The following is a 23666-nucleotide window of genomic DNA, read 5'->3' on the forward strand; positions in this document are numbered from 1 at the left end:
ATCTATCAGTTTAAATATATATTTCATTTCATTACACTATCAAAAGTAAATGCCTTTATTATAGACACTAATTAAAAGAAAAGTAACGTGAATGTAATGCATACTTGCTTTTTTGTGGGCGTCCAACAACTGTGAACACAAAAAACATAAAATTTAATGTTGCAATTGGGAGGATCTCATTAAGAAGGTTGCCAACCAACATAAGAAAAGAACCACCAAAGGAGACTAAAAACAAATTGTAAACCTTAAAAATAATAATAATGACACTCATGTAACTGTGTTTTAAACCTAAATATAAAAGAACCACACCTTTCGATTTTCTGCTGTAAACAGCAACAGACATGCTTCACTGTCTGTAACTGAATCAAGGAAAGCGCCCATCGCAAACCACAACTTTGAATAAAAATAGTTGCCCACTCCCACTTATAACAAACTTCACTTTCTAAAACTTAAAAATCAGTCAACATAATCCCCCTCAGAAAATGCCAATGACCAAAGCAACAACACTAGGCTAAAGATAAGAGACTCCAAAAATGACCCACATCAGCATTGCGGCCTTAAAGATACGAAGCCACAACTTAAAGACTATGGAATAGTCAAGACGAAGATGATTGATGATCTCCCCTTCAATTGTACACATACCACACCAGTGAATACAAGGACCTTAGTCCACCTTTTTTGGACAATGTTATGTGCTATTCTACCCAAAGCTACCCATGATAATATTTAAATCCTGTTTGGAACTTTGGCTTTTCAAATCATTCTTGCTTGAAGAATAAGGGATAGGATGAATTATCAGCCACCAATTAAAATACGATTTATAAGAAAACACACTCTAATCCAACCAAGAGTACAGAAATTTAGCCGCTTCCTCGACATTCAAATTCCTAAAGTATTCTAAAATTCAAACCTCTAGAATAGGGGGAAGAATCCAAGCTGCTTTTAAGAAAAATAAAGTGGGACTTTCTAAGCATATAAAGAGAAGAGTATATACACTAATATATCTCCCCAGTCGCCAATCCTCCAAAAACTTGAATACTTCCTCAGAACTCACCAGAAGCTTCAAGTTTAAGGAAACTAAAGAATGCCTTTGCGAGATAATTTCCAAGATCTTCCGTGAAATGATAATTATAATCTGCCATTTCAAAATAAAGCGTAATATTCAGTCTCAAGACACAGCATTAGTCGAGTACTCTTTAAACATCGTAAAAATTTTGCCCAAAAAGCTTTGAATACAGTTAGTTAGGTGTACAAAATTTTCAATAAACAGCTTCTAATTCAAACAAAAATACATGTTCATAGACAAAGGAGCTATACCATATGAATCAAAATGCATCAAATATAAAATCTGCATCATGAAAACCTGAGAGGTAACACATAAAGCAGAATTTACAATGTATATAATAATGAACAACCATTACATTTATAAAATGCAAGTTAGATTCAACCTTAGTTATCAAGTTGTACATAATAATGAACATCCATAAAATGCCCACCACTCTGCCAATTGACTATGCTTTAAAGCTTTTCAAATTTTAAATAAATTGAACACAGTTTGGGCATTCATTTATTTATCACAATAGTTTCACCAAACTTAAAAATTCAAATCGCTTTCCAACCTACTCATGTAGCATTCATACCAGAATTACCAAGGAAGATCAATATATTTACAAAGGAGCCGTATTTTTACAAATATGCAAACTTATATAACATCCCCTAAAGTATATCCAAAACTTGTTAAACATATCCAACATGAAATAGAGTTTTCAAACATGGAAATGCATCCTCTTTCTAGACATCTATAAAGGATTTAGAGCATTGAACCTACTTGATGGGGGAGAAAGATATTCGTAACTAGGGGTGAAAGTGACTTCAAGAGGACTTGAGAAGGGGACCTACTTTTTCTGTTACTTTTCACTCTAGTGGTGGACGGTATAAGTAAACTTGTTGCTAGAGTAGTGGAGGACAGGTTGTGGAAGGTTTAGAAATTGGTAGAACAAAGTAACTATCCCTCATCTCCAACTAGCTGACACAATTTTCTTCAGCCCGGAGATGATTCCAAATTCCTCTATTCAGGTGGTGCTGTTGTTTTGTGACATTTCTAAGTTTAAAATAAACCACAAAAGAGCGCATTGTTTGGGATTAATATGTTAATAATAGATCTGTTTATTTTGCTTCTACAACGGGTGGTGAGGTGGTGAGATGGGAGATGAAATATTTGGATTTAACTTTGGCAGGCAATTCAAGAGCAGGTGTATTATAGAATCCTGTAATTGAAAAGGTTGAGAAGTGATTACATGGCTGGAGGAAAGGTTGCTTATCTAATGGTGGGCAACTCATCCTCATCTAATTAGTTCTACCTAGCATTCATACCTGTTTCCTTTCTTTATTTAGTTAATCAATGCAGCATTAAAGAGGCTTTAAGAATCTTCTTTGGGAAGAAATGGGTGAAGGCAAAAGACTACTTGGTTAATTGGAAGGTAGCATCTCAACCCCATAGCAAAAGGCTATTAGCGGTAGGTAAGAACATTTTTTATTCATGATCCAAAGACAGTTTTAAAAATAAGGATCCAAACCAAAATTTGAGTTGTATTCTTGATATTTTTAAAATGTAAAAATACATTTGATATAATATTCAAAAACTGTTTTCAACTTTAAAACATTTTTTATATAATATCTTTAAACAATGAAAATCTGAATATTTGTTTGGTTAACATGTTGTTTAAAACACTATTTTTCACCAAATTTTTTATATAAACATAATTATAACATATTTTAATAACGTAAAACATGAACCAGCAGTCAAGCATTTTTTTTTTTATATATATACTGTGCCACATCTATGACTAAAACAAATTTAATAAATAGCTTTACATTCTTAGGGTAAAATCTAAAAATTATTTTAAATCCATAAATAATAGATTAAAGAATTGTTATCAAATACTATATTTCAATTTCAAGTAAACCTCAAGGGTACACAGATAAAAACTTACTAATGATTTGTGCATTGCAATATCGTAAGTGTTGTAAAAATCTATCTAATCATGTAATGATGAAAAGTGAATAAATTTGATAAAGATGAAAATTGAATTCAAGAAATCAAAGATTTGTTGGAGATATGGCAAAGTGGTATATTGGGTTTTAATATTTAATAAAATGTTAGTGATTTAATGGTCAAGAAAATATTTAGGTGTTCTAAAACACAAAAATAAGTTTTTTTGGTTCTTGAATACAATCTAGATAAAATTTGATAGAATACTAAGAAAAGGTACTTTCATAGTTTTCTAAAATTTAACTCTAGAGTTGTATCCAAAAAGAATTTTCAAAAATATTTCAAACAAACACATTTCTAAGATTCTTTGTATTCCTAGAATTTAGAAACAAAGACTTGTATTCGGATTCTATATCATCTATTTTTTTCCAAAGAGATTGGAACCTGCCTGAAAAATGATCACGGAGATTTCCTCTTGAGACAAATTTCCTCGAGCAAATTGTTAAAAAAAGAAAATACAGACTAGAATGGTTGGGGTTCCAAAGAATTTATTAGAGGTTCTTCTTGATGTCCTTGGGCCTAAATGGGGGAAATCTTTTGTGATCTTTCTCCTTGAGTTTACTAACTTTCAATAAAGCATAATGCTTCTATTATTATTATTTTAGGTGCTAGAAAACAATGCTTCTACGTTGTCCCAACCCAAGGAAAACATCAAACCTAAAAACACAAAAACCTCTATTCAAAGTTTTCACAAAAATGGAGAGTTGTCCCAAGAACCCCAAGGCTCAAAAACTAGACACGATGAAAAAACATCTCTTATCCAGATCATCAAAACCAAAAACATCAAAAACCCCTATTCAAAATTTTCACAAAAATCTTCCTCAGCAAGGCATAATGCCTCTATTGCTAGAAAAACAATTGTTGCTCTTCCATTAGGGGTGGGATCTCAAATTTAGAGGTAGTTTGAAAAATTTAACAACTTTATAACGTGCTGACCTTCTAGGCTTTTTTTGATAGAGTTTCCCTCGACAATAAGAGGTAGGATAGGAGACCTTGGATACATAAAAATATCTTTTTTGTTATTCTTTTTAAGGTAAGATTTTTAACTTAAAAACTATTTAACACATTTAAACTTTTGTCAATATCAAGCAAATCCTACTTTAACACATTTTTCAACTCCTCAAGTCTTATTTGGAAGGTAGAAGTCCCTTACCAAGTGAACATTTTGGCTTGGACATAGCACAAAAAGATAACATCAGTTACTTACTTCAAATTAGAAGACCCAAGGCATGCCTATCTTCTAATTGGTACATTATGAGTAAAAGAAGACTAGCAGGAAAAATGAGCCTATCCCCCTATTCGTGTGTTAGGTGCAAAAATGATGCAGAATGCTCTGACCATTTGTTCCTTCATTGTCCATTGGCTTCATGGTTGTGGGCAAAAATTTGTAGTGGAACCAATGTTCCATGGGTTACTCCCTACATCTTGCTCTATTTAAAGTAAGCAATGCAATGTAGATTCATATATCAGAGCTACTTTCATTCATTTTACCAAAACAATTAGTTTAAATATAAAACAATATTGGCTTACAACTGCCAAGAAAATGATATACATTTCTCACACTACAACAAAATACATAACGGTACAGAAAATAATTCATACAAGGACACTGGAGTTGCAACAGATCCAGGTAATTGGCAATGAATAAACTAAAATTACTAGTGAATATTCATTGATCCTTTAAACTATTAGCTATATTTTGAACTGAACTAGGCAAAGCATTGATACTACGATATATGACTGAATATTCTATCAAAACTAAGAAAAGAATATCAATCACGAGGAAAGCAAACAAAAATTAGGGCTACAAACAAAACAAACTAACTGGAAGGCGAAAGTATTAAGTAACTTAGTACCTGTTCCCTCTAAGACTGATCTGGAGACAAACCACTTGCACAGGTAGATGCTTGTAGAGGAAAAGCACATGACTGAAATGAACCATTTGAGAATGTTCTCGATTCCCTTGAACAATTTAAAGATAATCCAGCATCTGGAGGCTGATTTTGATTGGGAATTCTTTCATACAGAATCTTAGGTCTACCATTTGGAACTCGTTTGGAGCTTGGATTCCTCTTTCTATACTTCAACAAATAGCGATCAGGCTTTCCATCACATGTTTCAACCTTGCATTCAGTAGATTCATATTGATTATTATGACAAGATCTAGACTCAAAGTTTGTACTATTTTCATCTCCACTTGACTTTACCAATTTGTTTGAACAGCTCCCCTCTCCCTCCTTCAGTTGCACTCCTATATCCTCATCTTTAACACATAGCAAAGGATCTAAAACATTTCTATCCAGATTCTCATTCATCTTCTTATTAGCACAAACCTCAATCTCACAAGAAACACTAGGATTCCCTGAATCTGAGCATCTAAGAACCAAATTATCATTAAACTCCTGTATCTTGGGAACACTGGAAGAACTCGATTTCACAGCACATAAATTCTTTGAAATCCTCCGCGAGCTATTCATTGCCCGGTGCAGCTTAAACGCCAACTCAGCATCATCAACAACCTTCTTATCATTACAATCATCGCCCTCCCTCTTTACCTCCAAATTCAATGCATTACTTTCCATCTCCATTGGCATCTTTGCCACCTCCATCAGCTTCTTTGCCGCCATCGGTGGAGCCATCAAGGCCAACACAACTGTCCTCTCCAAAGCAAAATTGGGGTCCTTCAAAGATTGGGCGTCATTGAAAACCTTAGAATGGCTACTATAGTTCCTACCAATAAAAAACCCTCTCCTTTTTATCATTGATTCAGGGACCCAACAGTCAACACAAACTGAAAAGTCCATGGAAGAAGAAGAAGAATACGACCAAGGAGAAACAGTTCTGTACTTTAAAAAGCAAGTTCTATGAACACAACGCTTACATTGAGAACAAGAAAACGAATCATTTGTAGTTTCATTAAAGCAATAAGAGCAAATTAGGGAGGATTCAACGCGAGAAAGACATCTATTGCAAAGAAGAACAATTCGCCATTCACTGTATAAAATTTGAATTCTGTTCTTACCGGAACAAGCATCGGTTCGAAAACCACAAGTTTGGCATTCTGATAAATTGGGTAAGTCTCTGGTCTTCTTGTTCTCACAAATTGGTAATGCCAAGTTTGACTTGAGCTTCTTGTTGGTGGATTCTTGATGTTGTTCATAACCATTCTTCATATTCAATGATTGATTTTCCAGATTTCAGGGTTTTGGCTTCTTAATATTGATTATAAGCCTCTTCAATGTTCATGGCTAAATACTGTTTTTTCATGTTTATTTCGGAGTCAACCACTTTTTCCCACCCAAATAATGGCCAAATAACATTTTCCACCCAAAAAGTTTCAAAATACAATTTTATTACCCATAGCAAAGTTTCGTTAGTAAATTTCGTTGTGGAAAAGGGCAGGATAATCAAATGTCTATTATAAGTAAGGGTAGGATGATTAATTAACATTATGCAAAACAACTCAAACCCAAGTCATCAAATTGGTGAAACCCTAGAAGGAGGAGGGCAATGATCAGTGAGCAATTGGTGTTGCGGATGACAGGGGCTTTGGAGCGGAGGTGTCGGCGAAGCTAAAGGTGGTGATGGGGGAATTTTCGGTGTTGGGAATGGCCAAAAAAGCAAGAAAATCGCAAGTCAAACCCTAGAGTTGTGGCCGACGAACAGCGGGATGAACGAGTTGATGGAGATATGGGTTTTGGTGAGGGGGTTGTGGGTAGTAAGGTGGTGGTGACGAGGTTGGTTAATGATGTTGGACACCGGGCCAATTTGGCCTAGCTCGACGATCATGAGTGGTGGGAGTTTTCATGCAAATTGGCGCAAAAATCAGCCACATTTATTTAGAGGATAGTGACGTTGATTGTATCTTGTTAGAAGAAATTCATCCACAATTCTTTTAGGGTACTAATTAATTTTCGAAAATATTTTTCTTGGTGGATAGGCATCGGGTGGGTGGCTATGATATGTATGGCAGCATAATAGGGTTTTCCTTCTCCATGCCTAAATATTATTCCTTAAGTATTCACTGCAATTCAATCCAGCATCAAAATCATATGTTTTTGTTTTTCAGTTGTTTTCTTTGATGGGTTCCTATTAGATTTTTGAAAGTTTTGATTATTTTTTTCATCTTTTGGGTTCTGGGTATGTGAAAGCTCATTTTTTTTTTTTTTTTTTTTTGGTGGGGGGTGGTGTAATTTTCTTTTTTGTATAGTTAATTGAGTTTAGAGTTAACCTAATTGTGAGAATTGATTCGATGAGCAGAAAGGTAAATGGTGGTGGTGGTAGTGGCTAGATGGTGGTGGCAATGGCAGTGGCTAGGTGGTTGGGGATGGGGATGAACTTACAAACTAAAAAAATGTTTTCGCTAAAAGCAAGATAATAGGGTCATTTATAACTTCAAACTATAGAACCGCAACCTACCTAGAATCGGCCTTCACAAGATCGATTCCGGTTCCAATTATTTGGAACTGTCATTGTACAAGTTTGGGTCGGTTCCAGTTTTTGGATATGCAGGAACCAGAACCAGACTCAAAACCTAGAATGGGAACTGAGGTTGAGTACCTGGGATGGAACATGTCCTGAAACCGGGATTGGCAGGTGTCTATTGTAATTTTGCATATAAGAATTAAAAATAGAATGAATCTCCGTGGGTGACATGCCAAAGTGGGTGGAGGCCCCCACTTGGTTAGTACATACATTATTATTAAATATTATATGTTTTATATATATATATATTATAATGTTAATTAAGTGTATCATTAAAATTATGATCCAGTTTTAATATTATTAAAAGAATATTTTTGAATCAAATAGTATATTAGTAATTAAATATAATAAATTATTGAACATTAGTACATAACTTAATTAAATGATTACATATTTAATTTATTATAACATTATAGTATGACAACTCATGGGGTCATGGTATATTAAGAAATATAAGTGTTTTGTGATCAAACTTAAATTAATGACATAAAACAAACTTATAGTTATACTAATTATTTAATTAAAGATTCATAAATCATATTAATATTAATATTTAATTTGATTCTTTTGTCACAATTAATGTTAATTTACCTTATCGGTAAATTCAAAAACTTCATTTCCACTCTAGTAATTATAATTTTATATAATATTATAAACTGTCAGGGGCGTAATTGTAAATTTTTAGGGTGTATTTGTAATTTTTTAAATTAATAGGGGGTAATTAAGTTTTACAGGGTATCCGGGTAAGAAATCAAAACCTGCATTTCAGGTTCCAGTTTTAGGAACCTAAGAACCTGAATTGACTGGTTCTGGTTTTGGTTCTAGTTTCTCCAAAAATTGCAAGGTAGTTGAAACTGCTTACCCCTAATCTCATTTATATGATACATGCATGTGTAATATGAGCATATTTGATGCAAATTTGATGAGTTTGAAAATGATGAATTCGGCCAAACATTATTTGGATGCATAATGAATTTTGAATGCATGTTGGAGAGTGTTATATGTGATATAATAGATTATAAATGCATTTGGCTTGAATTGTATTGTGAATGCAAGTTGGTTGATTCATCTTTAGGTAAATGATGATGAACTTAATTTTTTTTTTTAAGTTTTGATGACGGTTAATGTTGATTAAATAAAGGTAGAATGTATGGCACGTTTGAGCTCTTGATTCAACTTTAGGTAATTACTAATATACTAATTATCCTTTTTTTAAGTTGTGAATGCAAGTTGGTTGATTCATCTTTAGGTAAATGATGATGAACAATCTAATTATCCTTTTTTTAAGTTGATTTTTTTTTTTTTTTCATGTAATTGATGTTATTTCCTTTTTATTGTGATTTATATATATATTCGGTAGGGATGATTATGGGTGAATTTATTTTTTCCTAAATAATTGATTTTGGGGTTGTAATATTCATGCATAATTGGCATGTAATAATAATTAAGGTTGTTTTTGTTTTATTATTTTGAGTAGTGTTTTAAAAAAAATTGAGTTGGGTTATTATTATGAGGATGGGATTTGAATTTGAAAAGGTATTTGGTAAGATTATTTTTAATCCTCTACATTTGTTAATTTTGTTAAACACTCCCTACAATAAAAGTTTGAAAACTAACTAAAACACCCTATCCATCCACCCATTAACGGAATGACGCATGACCGGTTGGATGTGGCCGGTTGGGGGTGTTTAGTTAAATTAACAAATCTAGGGGGTTAAAAAAAATCTAAATAATTTGAGTTGAATAACATATGATTGGATTTTGAGAACAGGAAAAAAATATGTATTTTGGGTAGGATAAGAATAGGATAGGAAAAAATAATAAAACAAATGCAGCCTTAAGTTTAATTTTTGGTTGATTTGTAAATTGGGCCTACGTGCCTTAGCATGTATTGTGTAATCGTTTGACAAACGACTGGATAGAGATCCAAGGAGCCACTGGATGGAGATCCAAGAAGAAAAAATATTAGACTAGGTGAATAGTTCACTTAATTAGGATTGTATTTTCAAAACCCCATGATCACCCTGATTTATTTTATGTTTGTATGGATGCATATGAATGATATGTATGTGACAGTCTATAAAAAAAAAAAAAAAAAAATGTTAACGTAAAGGTTAAACCTAAATCTCCCTTAGGAAAAATATTAAATCTGAGCTTTCCGTTATAGGCTGATTAATTCTTTGACATAAACATGGATATCCCAAGATTTTTATTATGTGAGGGATACCATTTTTTTGATGTAGAATTAATTTTCTTAGTTCTTGGATAGAAATTTGTACCGTACCTAAGATTTCTATTATGTGGAGGTATGATGAAAATTCTATTTTAAGAAAGTACAATGGGTTAGATTTAACTAGTCTAGAGTATCAAATTTTTTATTATGTGAGATATCCGAAGCTAGAGGCAGGTTTACGAATCATATCTTACATAGTGATGTAAAAGGAAATGGTTTATTACTTATTGGACTTAATGAGCCAAGATTTCTATTATGTGAGGTTTCATTAAATTTAATGAGAATTTGATTCTCTACTAGAAATTTGTTCCAATGAAATTTCTCAATCTCCATTCAGGGGAGTATGAGTTTCAAATAAAATAATGGGAGCTAATATGATTAACATTAAGGGTGCGTTTGGTTCAACAAATGTTATATTACTGAGAATGTTATATAAATGGAAAGATAGATTATCTTGAAGATTATTGGGAATGTTTATGGAAATGTGTTTGGTTGGTTGGAATAAATTGGTAGGTATATATATGTTATATTAATATGTTTGGTTAGGAGGAATAGATTGGTGGGTATGTTATATAATTGACTAAATTGCCCTCCTTTTTAAGTATTAATATAATATTATTTTTTGAATAATTCTTTTAACCCCTTACATTTCAGATTTAGCTAAAACACTCCAGCAACAAATAAAGTTTAAAACTTAACAAAAACACCCCCACCCACCCCAAGCCACTGCTAACGGTTTGCCGCCACCACCGATGGTGGCGAAAGTGGAGATCTGACTGTGAAACGACGGTCGTTTCACGGCCAGATCTGTGGCCGTGAAACATCCACATATTTGGCTGTGAAAGGATAGATCTGGCTATTTTTGGCCATGGATCTATGGCTGAAAACAACCTTATCGACACACGACCGACCATAAATGGTCGGTCCTATGCCATTCCATTGCTACTGGCGGTGGTTTCCGGCGGATGGAGTTGGTGGTCAGATCCAACCACCACCCTTGGGTAATTTGTATAATTTTAGGGATATTTATGTCCTAAAAACTTTGTATATAAGGATAAAATAGTCAATTGGTATTTTTGCAAATTGTTTTTAAAACAAGGGCATTATTGTTCTAAAATTTTATTAATAAGGGATAAAATTGTAACAAAAATAAGATAATCAAGCAATTTTAAAATGCATAAGAAAATGAAGGTAATTAGATTTCCTCCAAGAAAATTGGAAGATTACTGGAATCTTATATTACTTGACAACCAAACGTGGTAACCAAGTAATATAAGATGGCATTACCTCAGTAATCTCATATAGCCCCCAACCAAATGCACTCTAAAGGTTTAAATATAACAAGACACTAATAAAACCTTTTATTTCTTTGCAGCATTTCTATAGTGTGATAGTAATTGAAAATAAGCAACAAAATACTTTTAATGATTCTAGATGAAATAGATTGATCGGAACCAATTTCAACAATTGGTTAACAAACTTGAGAATTTTTCTCAACTTTGAAAAGGCTGTGTACGTCTTGGAAGCACCCCTTTCATTTTTTCTACCTTCGGATGCCACAACAAAAGAGAAAGAAGTTTCCAAAAAATGGCAAGTGGACCATTTATGAGCTCGAACTTGCATGCTAGCTTTAATGAATGTCGAGCTCTAGAGTCGACATGAGGATATGAAGAGCGTAAATGAAATTATTCTCACGGTGAATTTGATTCTGTAATCCCTTCCATCCAGTTTTAAGCCCTTTTATCACCAATTATAATCTCAATTGGATTGAGTGCACTCTTGCGGAGTTGGCAAAGGATATTTAGCAGTTCTATAAGCAAGGAAGAAAAGATAAGGGGCATGAAAATGTTCTTTCGGCTTCTTCTTAGTCTTTTCGAGTAAGACTAAGAAGAAGCAATGGAAATAAAGAAAAGGTCCAAAAGTTGGACTATAGAAAAGGATTTTCAAGAAGGGTGCTACCAAGACTACAAAAGACAAGGGGCAGTGTTTCCACTGTAAAAAGGATGGACATTGGAAGAGGAATTGTCCTCTGTATTCGGAGAGCTTGAAGAAAGCTCGAGCAGGTATGTCTTATACTTATGTTATAGAATTTGAATTAATAGTTAATTTGAGTGATCATTCTTGGATTTTAGATTCAGTGGCTACATCTCACATTTGTGTTTCATTACAAGGACTGCAGAATAGTTTTGCATTGTCAAAGAATGAAGTCATTTTGAAGATGGTAAATGGAGCAAATGTTGTAGCCAAGGCCATGGGGACTTGTCGTTTGACATTACCATTTGGACAAATTTTGTATTTGTACAGAACGCTATATTTTTCCAAGGCTAAAATAAATATCATTTATGTTTCTTTTTTATGTAAAAATGGTTACAAAATTTAGTTTAATGGAAATGAATGTCTAATTTATTTTGGAAATGAATTTGTTGTCAAAGCTATTAATACAAATGGTTTGTATATTTTAGAAATGAATGATTATAGCATAACTAATGCCATTATAAATAAGAGAACTTGAAATGAAATCAGTCCCAAGCTTTTTTGGCATCACAGATTAGGTCATATTAGAGATAGAAGAATGATCCAGTTAGGAGAAAGTGGGCTTATAAGTCTATTGGGTTCAGAACCCTATTCGACTTGTGAATCTTGTCTTCAACAAAAGATGACCAAATCTTCCTTTAAGAGTAAAGGCAAAAGATCCAAAGAATTATTGGAACTAATACATTCAAATATATGTATACCGTTTAGTGAAATGGCCAGAGGATGTTTTCAATACTTCATTATCTTTACCAACAAATATTCAAGGTACGGGTACATATGAATGTATTTGGGGTTGTACAAATCCATATGAGATGTGGTATGGAAAACCTCCTAGTTTCAAATATCTGAAAATTTGGGGTTGTACAACTTATGTCAAGATTGTCAAGACAAATAAGTTGGATGTTGGATCTAAGAAGGGTCGATTTATTGGGTATCCCAAGAATAGTTTGGGATATTACTTTTGCTTCCATACTAATCAGAGGATTTCAATCAGCAGTAATGCACCCTTCCTTGAGAAAGAGTTCCTAAAGGAAGGAGGTGTTGGAAGAAAAATATTACTACAGGAAGAGTCCAAGGAACCTCGAACCGAGAATACTCAAATGAGTGGACCCTCTTAGCAAACCTCAGCACATGATACAATAGTTATGGCTTGCTGATGTGTGCTTTCACAAACATGCATATTTAGTAAGTGCATTAGTCATAAAAAGTAATAAAGTGATTAGTCGAGTATCGTTTTCACAAGAATTGAGTGCTAAGTACCAACTTTTCTAGTTTTATAACTAATTGAAGAACACAAAAATGTTTGGATTTGTGGGAGAAAGTATAGCTAGAATTTAAAGCACAATATTAAACAACTGAAATTAAAACTAAACTAATCAATCACAAATTCAATTCAAGGCAAAAGAGGTTAGGGTTTCAACTTCACCAGGATACTCTAATTTAATCTACAATTTCTGTTGCTTTCAAGTTCACATGCAAGGATTATAAATCAGACTCCCTAAGTTGTTGAATATACCTTTTCAGGCTATATTCTCCTGCTTATCCCTATTAAGCTTCCGCACCCAACAAAATAAAGATTAAAGGTTCAAAGTCCATTAACATAATGGAATCCTATAAAGATTTCATAAATCATTAAACCTATCTCTAACATTCGCTTAATCTATGGTGTCTACTCTAAGAAGCTAACACATGAATCACTTCTTAGTCTCATCATGCTAAACATTCAATTGAATCAAAAACCCAACATCCAATTGCATTAAGTACAAGAATAAACACATAATCTAAGCAATAGAACTCAAAAACAACACAACTTTATAGATTAAACCACTGTAATCCAAGTTACATCAAAACCCTAACCCAAAATTGAGTTAGTCCATGCTCAAAATAAAGAAAAACATCACATAAACTGTAAATGTAGAGTTCAACATGTTAGAAATTGAAAGAGAAATGAAATCTTCTCTAGTTTGGAGACCCAAATTCTTCAAATCTCTTTATCCTCTTCCCTTTTGCCTAAAATGTCGACTCTCCCTCAAAATGAGCTAAGTCTTTCTTAAATAGTTGGCCAAAACCCTAAGAACTAATACAATAATAGAAAAACACAACATTTTACAAAAATAAAAATTTGCAGTTTTCGTCGCGGCGAACTTGATTTTCGCTACGGCATTGCGACAAAATGCCAAAACGTATATTTGACCCGAAAGTTTCATGCTGCAACAAAACTTTGTCTTCATTTGGTTGAATTTATGAAACTGCCCTTGCATGCTCCAACACTTGAATCTTCGATTTTCTCTTTCCTTCTCGTTACGCTGAGCTTTAAGGGTGCTTCCAATCAACCTTTGAACATCTCTGAACTCTGAAAACTCTCGAGTTTAAATCGATTGACCCTGTTTTTGCTTCGTTTCGATTCAAAAATGCGTTTTACTACCCAAAGTTGTGGAGTTCGTAGACTACTAACTATGAGAGGTCGCGGCTCGAGTGTCTTATCGCATTACTCCAAGGTTCGAGCTCTGGGGGATCTGAGGGTTCGTTCTCTCCAGATGAAGACTAGGCTTTTATAACTCTTCATTTATTCTTTTCATTTAGTCTTGTAACATAACTCCGTAGATGTACTAGTTTCGATGAATAAAAGACCCTTGATTTCCTTCCTCATATCTGTTTACTTTATTTTGGCCATGTCTTCCTGCATTTTTCTTTATCCTTTGTGAATCCATATGCTTGGTCTGAGTTGAAATCGTGTTTTTTCCTCAAACATTTTGTTGTGTCATTGACTATCCTGGTAGGCTTTCCTTCTTGTGGATTACTGCAAACTGCGACCTTGATTTACTGAGGTGAGGGCTCTCTGAACCTTGTAGCTCGATGGGATGATGTTTCATGAGAAAAGGAAAAAATATGGAGGCATAAGTGAGATTTCAACTATGGGTAATCGAGTGGTCTCATCCCAACATTTAATNAAGCTAGACTGGTTGCACATGGTTATACTAAAAAACAAGGGTTGGACTATGAAGAAACCTTTTCACCAATAGTAATGCTTAAATCAATCAAAATCATGCTGGCCATAGCAGCATACTATGATCATGAAATCTGGCAAATGGATGTCAAGACCGCGCTCCTAAATGGATTCGCTGAGGAAAATATATACATGTAGTACTAGCCTGTAGGTTTTGTGTTCATTGCTGAAAAACATAAAGTGTGCAAGTTGCACATATCCATTTATGTATTGAAGCAGGCTTCCAGGAGCTGGAACATCTGATTTGATGAAACAATTAAATTGTTTGGTTTTATAAAGAATTTGGATGAACCCTATGTATATAAATGGGTAAAGGATCATTCCATAATATTTCTCATATTGTATGTAGATTACATACTGTTGATGGGAAATTACATTGGGATGATGACTAAGGTTAAAATAAGGTTATCCAAAACTTTCTCCATTAAAGACTTAGGAGAAGAGACCTATATTCTAGGAATGAGAATCTATAGAGATAGAACGAAAGGATTAATAGGTTTATCCTAAAGAACGTACATAGAAAAGATGTTAAAACGTTTCATCATGCAAAACTCCAAAATGGACTTTTTGTCTTGCAGTCATAAAATTCATCTTTCAAAAGATATGAGTCTCAAGACTGATCAAAAGCGCCAACTGATGCATGGGATACCCTATGCTTCACTCGTAGATAGTCTCATGTACGCCATACTATGTACAAGGTCTGAGATAGCCTAAGTGTTACGAGCAGATATCAGTCCAATCCAAGGGAGAAACACTAGTCAGCTATGAAAACGATCTTTAAGTACTTAAGAAGAACTCAGGGACTAATACTAAGATATGAGGGTTCAAAGTTGAACATCAAGGGATACTCAAATTTTGATTTTCAATTAGATGTGGACAATAGAAAATCAACGTCTGGATTCATTTTCATATGTAATGGAAGAGCAGTCAGTTGGAAGAGTTCCAAATAGCCAATAATTGCTTATTCCGCTATGAAAGCTGAATATATAGCTGATTCAGAAGCAGCAAATGAGGCTGTCTGGATGTGCAAGTTTGTAACCAAAATTAGTGTGGTTTTGAGTATGGCTTATCTAATAAATCTGTACTGTGATAATAATGGTGCTATTACACAAGTAAAGGAACCATGGCATACCAAAAGTCGAAACATATTCAGCGGAAATATCACATTTTGAGAGAATATTTTCGCTGAATATGTTAAAGCTGGAGAAATTTTGGTGCAGAAGACACCTTCAGTAGAGAACACAGCTAACCCCTTAACTCAATGACACAAAAGCAGCTCGATTGTTATCTTGAGAAGAGGGATATGAGATTCCATATCGATTGGCTCTAGTGCAAGTGGGAGTTTTGTTAGCATATGCCCTAGGAACCAATCATGTTGTCGGTTTTGGGGGCATATTACCTTGTATATTTTAAAATGATGTATTATTTATATTATTAATATTATAAGAATTCTTCTTTATTTCACATGTTTCTCTTAGTGCTTCAAATTTATACTTTGTTTATAATACATGTGGAATGTCCGGATGATCCGAATCTTTAAAAGATCATATCATCGAAGAGTTCCCTATGTTCATAATGTTGATTGGGCAATAACATTGCATAGTATGCATGCTAAATATCTCCATTGAATGTCATGTGATGACATTAGTGTGGGTGATTACGAAAGTCATATCACTAAGGCATTAGCGTGAATGAGCGGTTAGTGAACTACTTATTGAACATGACTAATTACGATGAATCACATGGACATCTAGAATGTAGTCAATGATACATCGTAGGATCGTACTAGTATATCATTGATCCTTAGACCTAAGATATCACAATTGGATTTGTTGTAGATGCATATGGTTCATATAGTGTATAACCACGAGAAGAATCATGTCATGTGCAAGAAGCCGGTTTGGTCATGTATTGTTTATGTACGAAGAAAAGTGATAGTCAATAAGTGATCCATCGACTTGAAATAGTTTTGAGTTCTTAAACGAATGTCAACAAACATTGGAAAAAGAAAATCCTCGGCCGTGGTGTATAATAAAGTCGCATGAAAGGTGTTTCATGGCAACGTGTTCCAATGTATTGATTGACAATTTAGATAAAGATTAAGTAAAGGGTTTTGACATACGATGAACCTATTCTTGATCAAGATTGGACGAAGGATGGATTTTACTACATGGTATGTACGACCGGTTAAAAGGTTCATTAATGAAGTTTATTCTTCATTGTGGTTTAGGGGTTATGGAACATTTTTAGATGTCTACCATAATCGGTGGGAGTTTTGATCATAAGGAGTTATAACGAAACATATCGGAATCTGATATTGGGTCAACGACTAAATCACATTGAACCAAAATGGTCACACTTAAACGAAGCTTAGGGAGAGAGAGTAATACATATCATTAATCGAATTAATGATGTTCAGACTTAAACAGTTACATTCGAGTTAATGTATTGGTGAGAAATGATTATCCGTGGACCGCGAGCACCAACCAAGGGTAATAAGAAAATTTAAATATTATTATTGAATTAGATTCAATAATAGGGACAAAAGTGCATTGGCTTTATTCTAAAGGGTTAAAATATTTAATGGAATTAAAATTTGTGGAATAATTATGAATTAACCATAAAACCAAGGACTTGATGATGATTTTTATTTATCAAGTTATTTTAAAATTGTTTGAGGACTTCCCAAAACAATTTTAAAATTACACATTGTGCCCATGGTATATAAAACAAGTTTTATACCTTTTTCAAGTACAAAAAAGCATTACACGCTCTCACTTTCTCTCTTACTCATTCGGCTCTCTCTTCCTTGGCTTGTGTGGATTACATTTGTGTTTCTTCAATCTCATTTGAAGAATCTAGGCTCCAAGAATCAAGATCCAAGTATTTAATAGCAAAGGAGTTGGTAATTTTCTATTATTTTCTTACATTAACTTGTTAATGTTTTAATTGTTTGTGTTCTACCTTTTGTCCATCACTTTATTCATCATTTATACACAATTTTCATGTTCAATTTGCATGAATCCAATAGTGAGTACATTCTTGGTGATAACACTTATGTCAAGGTAACTTCTTATTCTTTATCTTCCTTTCATTGAAAGTGTTTCCCAATTCATGTATTGATAATCACTTAATTTTCAGGCTAAGGATGGGAAGCTTCATGACATTGCTAGAATCATTAAGTTTTTTGAAGGTATTGATGGAGAGCCATACTTTACAGCTCAATGGTTTTATAGAGTTGAGGACATATTGAGATTATTCTGATTATTCCATATTTTTTCACCCATATCTTTATGATCTGTTTTGGTGCATTGAACTTGCAATTTTTGGTCATTTTTAGGTCATCAAGGACCATGCAAGTCTTATTGACAAAAGAAGAGTGTTTCTCTCAGATGTTAAAGATGACAGTCCACTAAATTGTATTGTGTCTAAAGTAAACATTGTTCAAGTTGCCCCAAATGTAAGAGTATTTCATTGTTCTTCCTTTAATTATTCTCTCCATTTTCTAGTTCAATTGTTGCATTCATATCAACATAAAGGTTCATAACTAGTTCAATTGACAATGCAAATGAACTTAAAGGCAAAGGAAGAAAATATTCCTCCCTGTGACTTGTATTATGATATAAAATATGCATTGCCATACTTGACTGTTACAAACATAATCATAGGAAATTTATTTTGCCCCTACAATCTGGATTTTTTCATTTTTTGTTCAATTAATTGATGCTATTTGCTTTATTAACTTAGAAATTGATAAAAGAGATAGTGATATATCGACTATTTCAAGTGAGAGTGGTTCAAACAACACCCCTGGGAATTTTGAGATGCGTTTGCTGGACTTGTATGGTGGCTGTGATGCATGTCTATTAGTCTGTGCATTGTGTGCATCATTATCTGGAGTAAAACTAGTAATTGTAGGTAAATAATTGAAATCTGATGATATTTCCATTAACTGTTAGTGAAAGGATTTGCATTATGTCAATATCGAAGATATTACTTTTTAACTAATTGGAAGCATGTTGATTCCTTATTGTGTTTAATGTAGAGGTGGGCTATTGACATAAATATTGATGCATGTAAAAGTTTGAAATACAATCATCCCGAGACACAGGTATAGTGTCCTTTTAAATTAGTACTCTTAATTGTTCACATGTTGAAGATTTGTTCAATTAAGTTTGATATCTCATCATTTTTTGGATAAACATGTGAGGAATATAATGAGGCAATGGAAGATTTTTTTGTCTTTCTTGAAGGAATGGGAAAAGTTGTGCCAACAATTCTCATTTTTGATTTAGATAAAGGGTTAGAGTAGAGTTTGAACTCAGTTAGCAAAGAAGAAGAAGATGAAGAAGAAAACGATAAAGCCTCCATTGTTTTTTGTGAGAAATTTGAAGCGGAGAGGTTATTAGTTGTTTGTTATGGTGATCCTAACAAAGTGAAGAAACCTAGAGTGTATTTTAAGGTATTCTACATTTCATTTGGAAAAGATTGGCCACATGTCATATTTGTTCTATTGTCTTTGTTGTAAAGCTCTTTATATGGCACATGTCATCACTGATCAAATTTTTCTTCATCTTTTATTCACTTTTTCCTTTGAAATGTTTGTTTTCTAGTTTTGATAGTTGTGGCGTTTCCTTCATTGTTTGGCAAATTTATGGCATTGCTTTATTTTAATTTTGTCTAATCAATATTTCTATAAATGTAATGGAGGTAGAGAACTAAAATTTGACATCTATCGATTGCCCATAGTTACTCATCTCTTGTTTCCTTATTCATTGCCATGTATTCCTGCCTAAGCTGGTCTTGGGAGTTTGATTTTGATTCAGTCTTACCTCAATGCATTTTACATTTGTCTGCCTAGAGTTTTAACTATATCACTAGGCAATGGTTCCCAATAAAAAATGAACAAGGGAACAAACATACAAGCATATTGGACTTATTTAGCTACATATTGACATGGATATAACACTCTTGTCTTGTTATTCCTAAATTCCAAATTAATATAGTTTGGTTGAGAACTTATGTTTTTGAGAAATGTATAGGGTTAACCAATATTTTTTCGTTGCTCTGAGGTTGCTTTTTATCTCGGTATTCTGCATTTTGTCATCTTGGTAAACTTAATAACAATCTTTTATTTATCATATATGAATTTCAATTGCGTTGGAAGGGATACGGTCCTAGTGAGGACACTTGGGAGCCTATTAAGGACTTGACGTACTCCTTTATGTAATTGTCATTGCATTTTCTCCTTTCATTTTTTTCTTGTTTCTTGTACAACAAATTTATGTCACTTTACATTTGCATCAGTAACTGCGAGGAGAAACTGAAAGATTATGTTACAAAAGGGTTTAAGTCAAAGATATTGCTACTTCCTGTGAGTTCCTTATCATATATTTTCTATGATTGTCTACTTGTTAGTGGTTATTATTATTATTATTATTATTATTTTCATAACGTTCATTTTTTTTGAATGTCTATGTAAGACTATGTTGATTGATTTTATATGTGGGGGGCCTCCATGTCAAGGAGTTACTGGTTTCAATCGTTTCAGAAACTAAAAAGCTACCTTCGAAGGCATAAAAGATCATTAGCTAGTAGTGTTCATGGACATTATTGAGTTTTAGAAGCCAAGATATGTTCTAATGGAGAATGTTGTAGATATTTTAAAGTTTGGTGGTGGATTTTTGATTAGATATGATATCAGATGTCTTGTTTCCATGGACTGTCAAACTCGATTAGGGGTGATGGCAGCAGGTTCTTATGGTTTAGCACAATTTCGGATGTGGGTTTTCTTGTTTAAGGCAAGTGTATTCTTTAATTTCATTTGAACATGACACCATGAGCTATGTGATCTTATCGGCTTTTCTTCTTTTATCAAAAACTACCACAATATCCATTGCTAACTTATGAGGTCTTATCCAAGGGCCGGTCTTATTCCAACTAAGTTTGAGGTATGTGTCTTTTAACCGATATGTGATTAGTGTTTGCAAAAAATTACCAATATTTGTCATTCATCTAGGAAGTCACTATTGCATATATCAAGGACCAACCTCGTCAATTAAAAAAGGCCGCTTGTCTTGACGATGCAATAAGATCCCCACCAATAAGTGTTGCTCCTAAAAATATATTTTTTATATTAAATTTTTCAAAAAGCTTTAGTGTTTTGTGTTGTTTGATGTCAATTTTGAAAATTTCATTCTCATCTTAGGTTACAAATGATGAGAGTTAAGATGAGAGGAAGTATGAGACAATAGCTCGCACATAGTTTCAAAAATATATCAGACTAAAGTGAAATTGTAAGCTTAATAGAATTTATATTGCTCTTGGAAATGTAAATCTTATAAAATATCCAACTAATGAATGGTATTAAGTTGATCAGCTTTTGCATCTTTGTAGATGTGGTCAGTCTTTCTACTCCTTAAAATGCACCATGACGTATGATCTTCGGTCGTTGAAGTTGAATGAAGATGATTATGAAAAGTCTGCTATATTCCAAAAAAAAAAAAAAAGGTTTCATTGCTTTACCTAATGACATTACACCATTTTATTGGTTTTACACCTCTTTTGGATATTTCTTATCATTGATCAACTCTGCCTATTATTTGTTTTTAGGGTGCAAACTTTAGGGACCTACCAGGTGTCTTTGTTCTTCAAGATAAAAAGGTATAAGATATCATGTTCTACTGAATAACCCAATTTCAATATACGTCCCCATAATTATTTGTTCCAGAGTGTACTTCATCCTTTACAAGATCGATTACTCACAATCCGTGAAAATGCAAGATTATAAGGATTCCCAGATTGCTATTGACTTTTTGGGTCTATTAAAGATAGGCAAGTGACTTTGAACTATTTTGGATTTTCCTTTGAATAGCTTTTGTATTGGAGTTTCATTATCTTAAATATATATTTTGCAAAACTTTATTAGAGGGCGTATGAATACTATGGTATGGTGTTGTCATTTTAAGACTTTCTCTCCCTAATTGGACATTTTAAAACTTGCAGAATTCCCCAGCCTTAGAATTACAGAAAAGGGTCTAGTTTTTAGTCCTAAACATTCAGGGTTATTTTTCATTTCATACACACAAGTTGGGAATGCAATAGCAGTTGTAACGCCCACATCAAGGTACATAGCGTTATTTATGCCCTAATACCCTTAGCTGAATTTTGTTAAAGTTATCTTGAACAAGTGTGAAGAAAATGCCTTAAAATTTTATTAGGGGTAAAACAGTCTTTTCACTCCTAATTAGTTGAAAAAGTGGGGAGTGAAAAGAAGTAGAATAACATGGAGAAGTGAATAAAAATGAGGGCATTATGGTGATTGACTAAGGGACATAGATGAAATTTCATAGAATGTGCAAGGGTAAAATGGGGAACTAATAAGTAATATTTTGTTATATCAAGAGCTGAAGAATGAAACCCTAGCCATTTCTTCTCATCCATTCATGCCACCTTCCACCCAAGTTCTCTCAAATTTCTTCACTCATTTTTCATGGAAATTCATAGATCTTGGTTTGTTTTTAGTGGAATTTCAATCCCAAGCATCCTTAGGTAAGATCCTTGCACTAAGATGTGAGATTTAATTTTTAAAGTGTTGAATTCTTATGATTTGTGTTCATAGGATTTAAGAGAAAGAGAGTTGGATCAAGGAAGACTACTAAAGTGTTGGATTGCTCACATCTAAGGTAAGTAAATCCAACCCTAGTTATGATTGGAGTAATATTGTGTAGAGAATTTCTTTTATGCATGTATGTGCTTATATATGAGGAATTGTTGATGGAATGAATATTGAATGATGGTTAGAATTTATCCATGAGAAGTAGTGTTTGTACACTTGATGTTTGATGAGAGTTTGGGTGAATTATGGAAGAATTGGAGTAGAATTTATGGAGTGTGAATCCTGGACAGGTTTGACGTTAATCTTGGTGTGTTTTATTCCAAATTTTGGTGGCTTAGAAGAGAGGTAGAAGTGTAGCCAAATTAGAGTTGATGTGTGCATATAAATTGTTTGATGAAATGTCAAAGAGAAATGCATGTATGAGTATGATTATTTGTTATCTTGAGATGAGTTTGTAGATGGTTACTCTCCATATTGCATTATTGCATCCAAACATGTGAATTTAGAAAGAATAATAAGCATGAGCCCATCTACATGCATACATACTCATAAGAGCATTAAAGAACAAAGAATAAAGAGAAAGAAAAGAGAAATATTAAAGAAGTTAATTTTATTTAAAGAAGTGTAAAAAGATAAAAGAAGAGAAGGTTGTTGTGATGGGGAACCCATGAGTGACATAGCCCCGCAGCATGCCACACGCCGCCTTTAGTGAGCGGCCTCAGAATTAGAAAAAGAATTATACAGTCCGTTAGAAGTGCATGTGGATGAGGACTGTACCCAGAATTAGAGAATACACTCACACGGCCAGGGCTCTAAATCCATGCCTCAACCGAGTCCGATTGGCAAGAAAGAAAGGAATAGAAAGAAAGAAAAGAAAAGAAAGAATAGAAAGAAAGAAAAGAATAGAAATAAATAAAGAATAGAAAGAAAAGAAGCATAGAAAGTAATACAAAGACAAGAAACAGAAAACAGAATAAGAAAAATAGAAAAACAGAAAATAAAATGCACATCCTATGCATTGTGCATTTGCATCATACCTATGCATAATACCATGCCTACTATCATGAGTAGTGAGAAATTAGAAACAGAGAAAGAACAAAGAAAGAACAGTGAAGATTAGAGAAGTGTGATGTAAGGAGAGAAATTCAGAATATAAACAGAGAGAAGAGTAGTATAGTGGGTTTACTTACTGAGCAATTAGTTTTCATCCCGTTGTTTTCAATGTTTTTGCAGGTAG

The 23666-nt window shown here is 33.5% G+C and overlaps 1 protein-coding gene and 1 pseudogene across 1 annotated transcript; one reads left to right on the forward strand and one right to left on the reverse strand.

Moving 5' to 3' along the window:
- Nucleotides 1-226: 226 nt before the first annotated feature.
- Nucleotides 227-6278, reverse strand: LOC116141330. Its single transcript, XM_031426851.1, has 2 exons — nucleotides 4909-6278; nucleotides 227-1135 (listed from the first exon to the last, which is right to left on the reverse strand). Exon 1 carries the CDS (start codon nucleotides 6223-6225, stop codon nucleotides 4918-4920), a length of 1308 nt encoding a protein of 435 aa, XP_031282711.1. The 5' UTR covers nucleotides 6226-6278; the 3' UTR covers nucleotides 227-1135; nucleotides 4909-4917.
- A 9504-nt stretch (nucleotides 6279-15782) lies between these two features.
- LOC116141339 lies at nucleotides 15783-21480 on the forward strand (annotated as a pseudogene).
- The last annotated feature ends 2186 nt before the right edge of the window (nucleotides 21481-23666 follow it).

The sequence above is a fragment of the Pistacia vera genome, unplaced genomic scaffold (genome assembly GCF_008641045.1).
Source record: "Pistacia vera cultivar Batoury unplaced genomic scaffold, PisVer_v2 Contig398, whole genome shotgun sequence".
NCBI lineage: Eukaryota > Viridiplantae > Streptophyta > Magnoliopsida > Sapindales > Anacardiaceae > Pistacia > Pistacia vera.

What these genes read in the sequence shown, in the direction of transcription:
- LOC116141330 (XM_031426851.1), bottom strand. Translation starts at nt 6,225, where the DNA reads ATGAAGAATGGTTATGAACAACATCAAGAATCCACCAACAAGAAGCTC.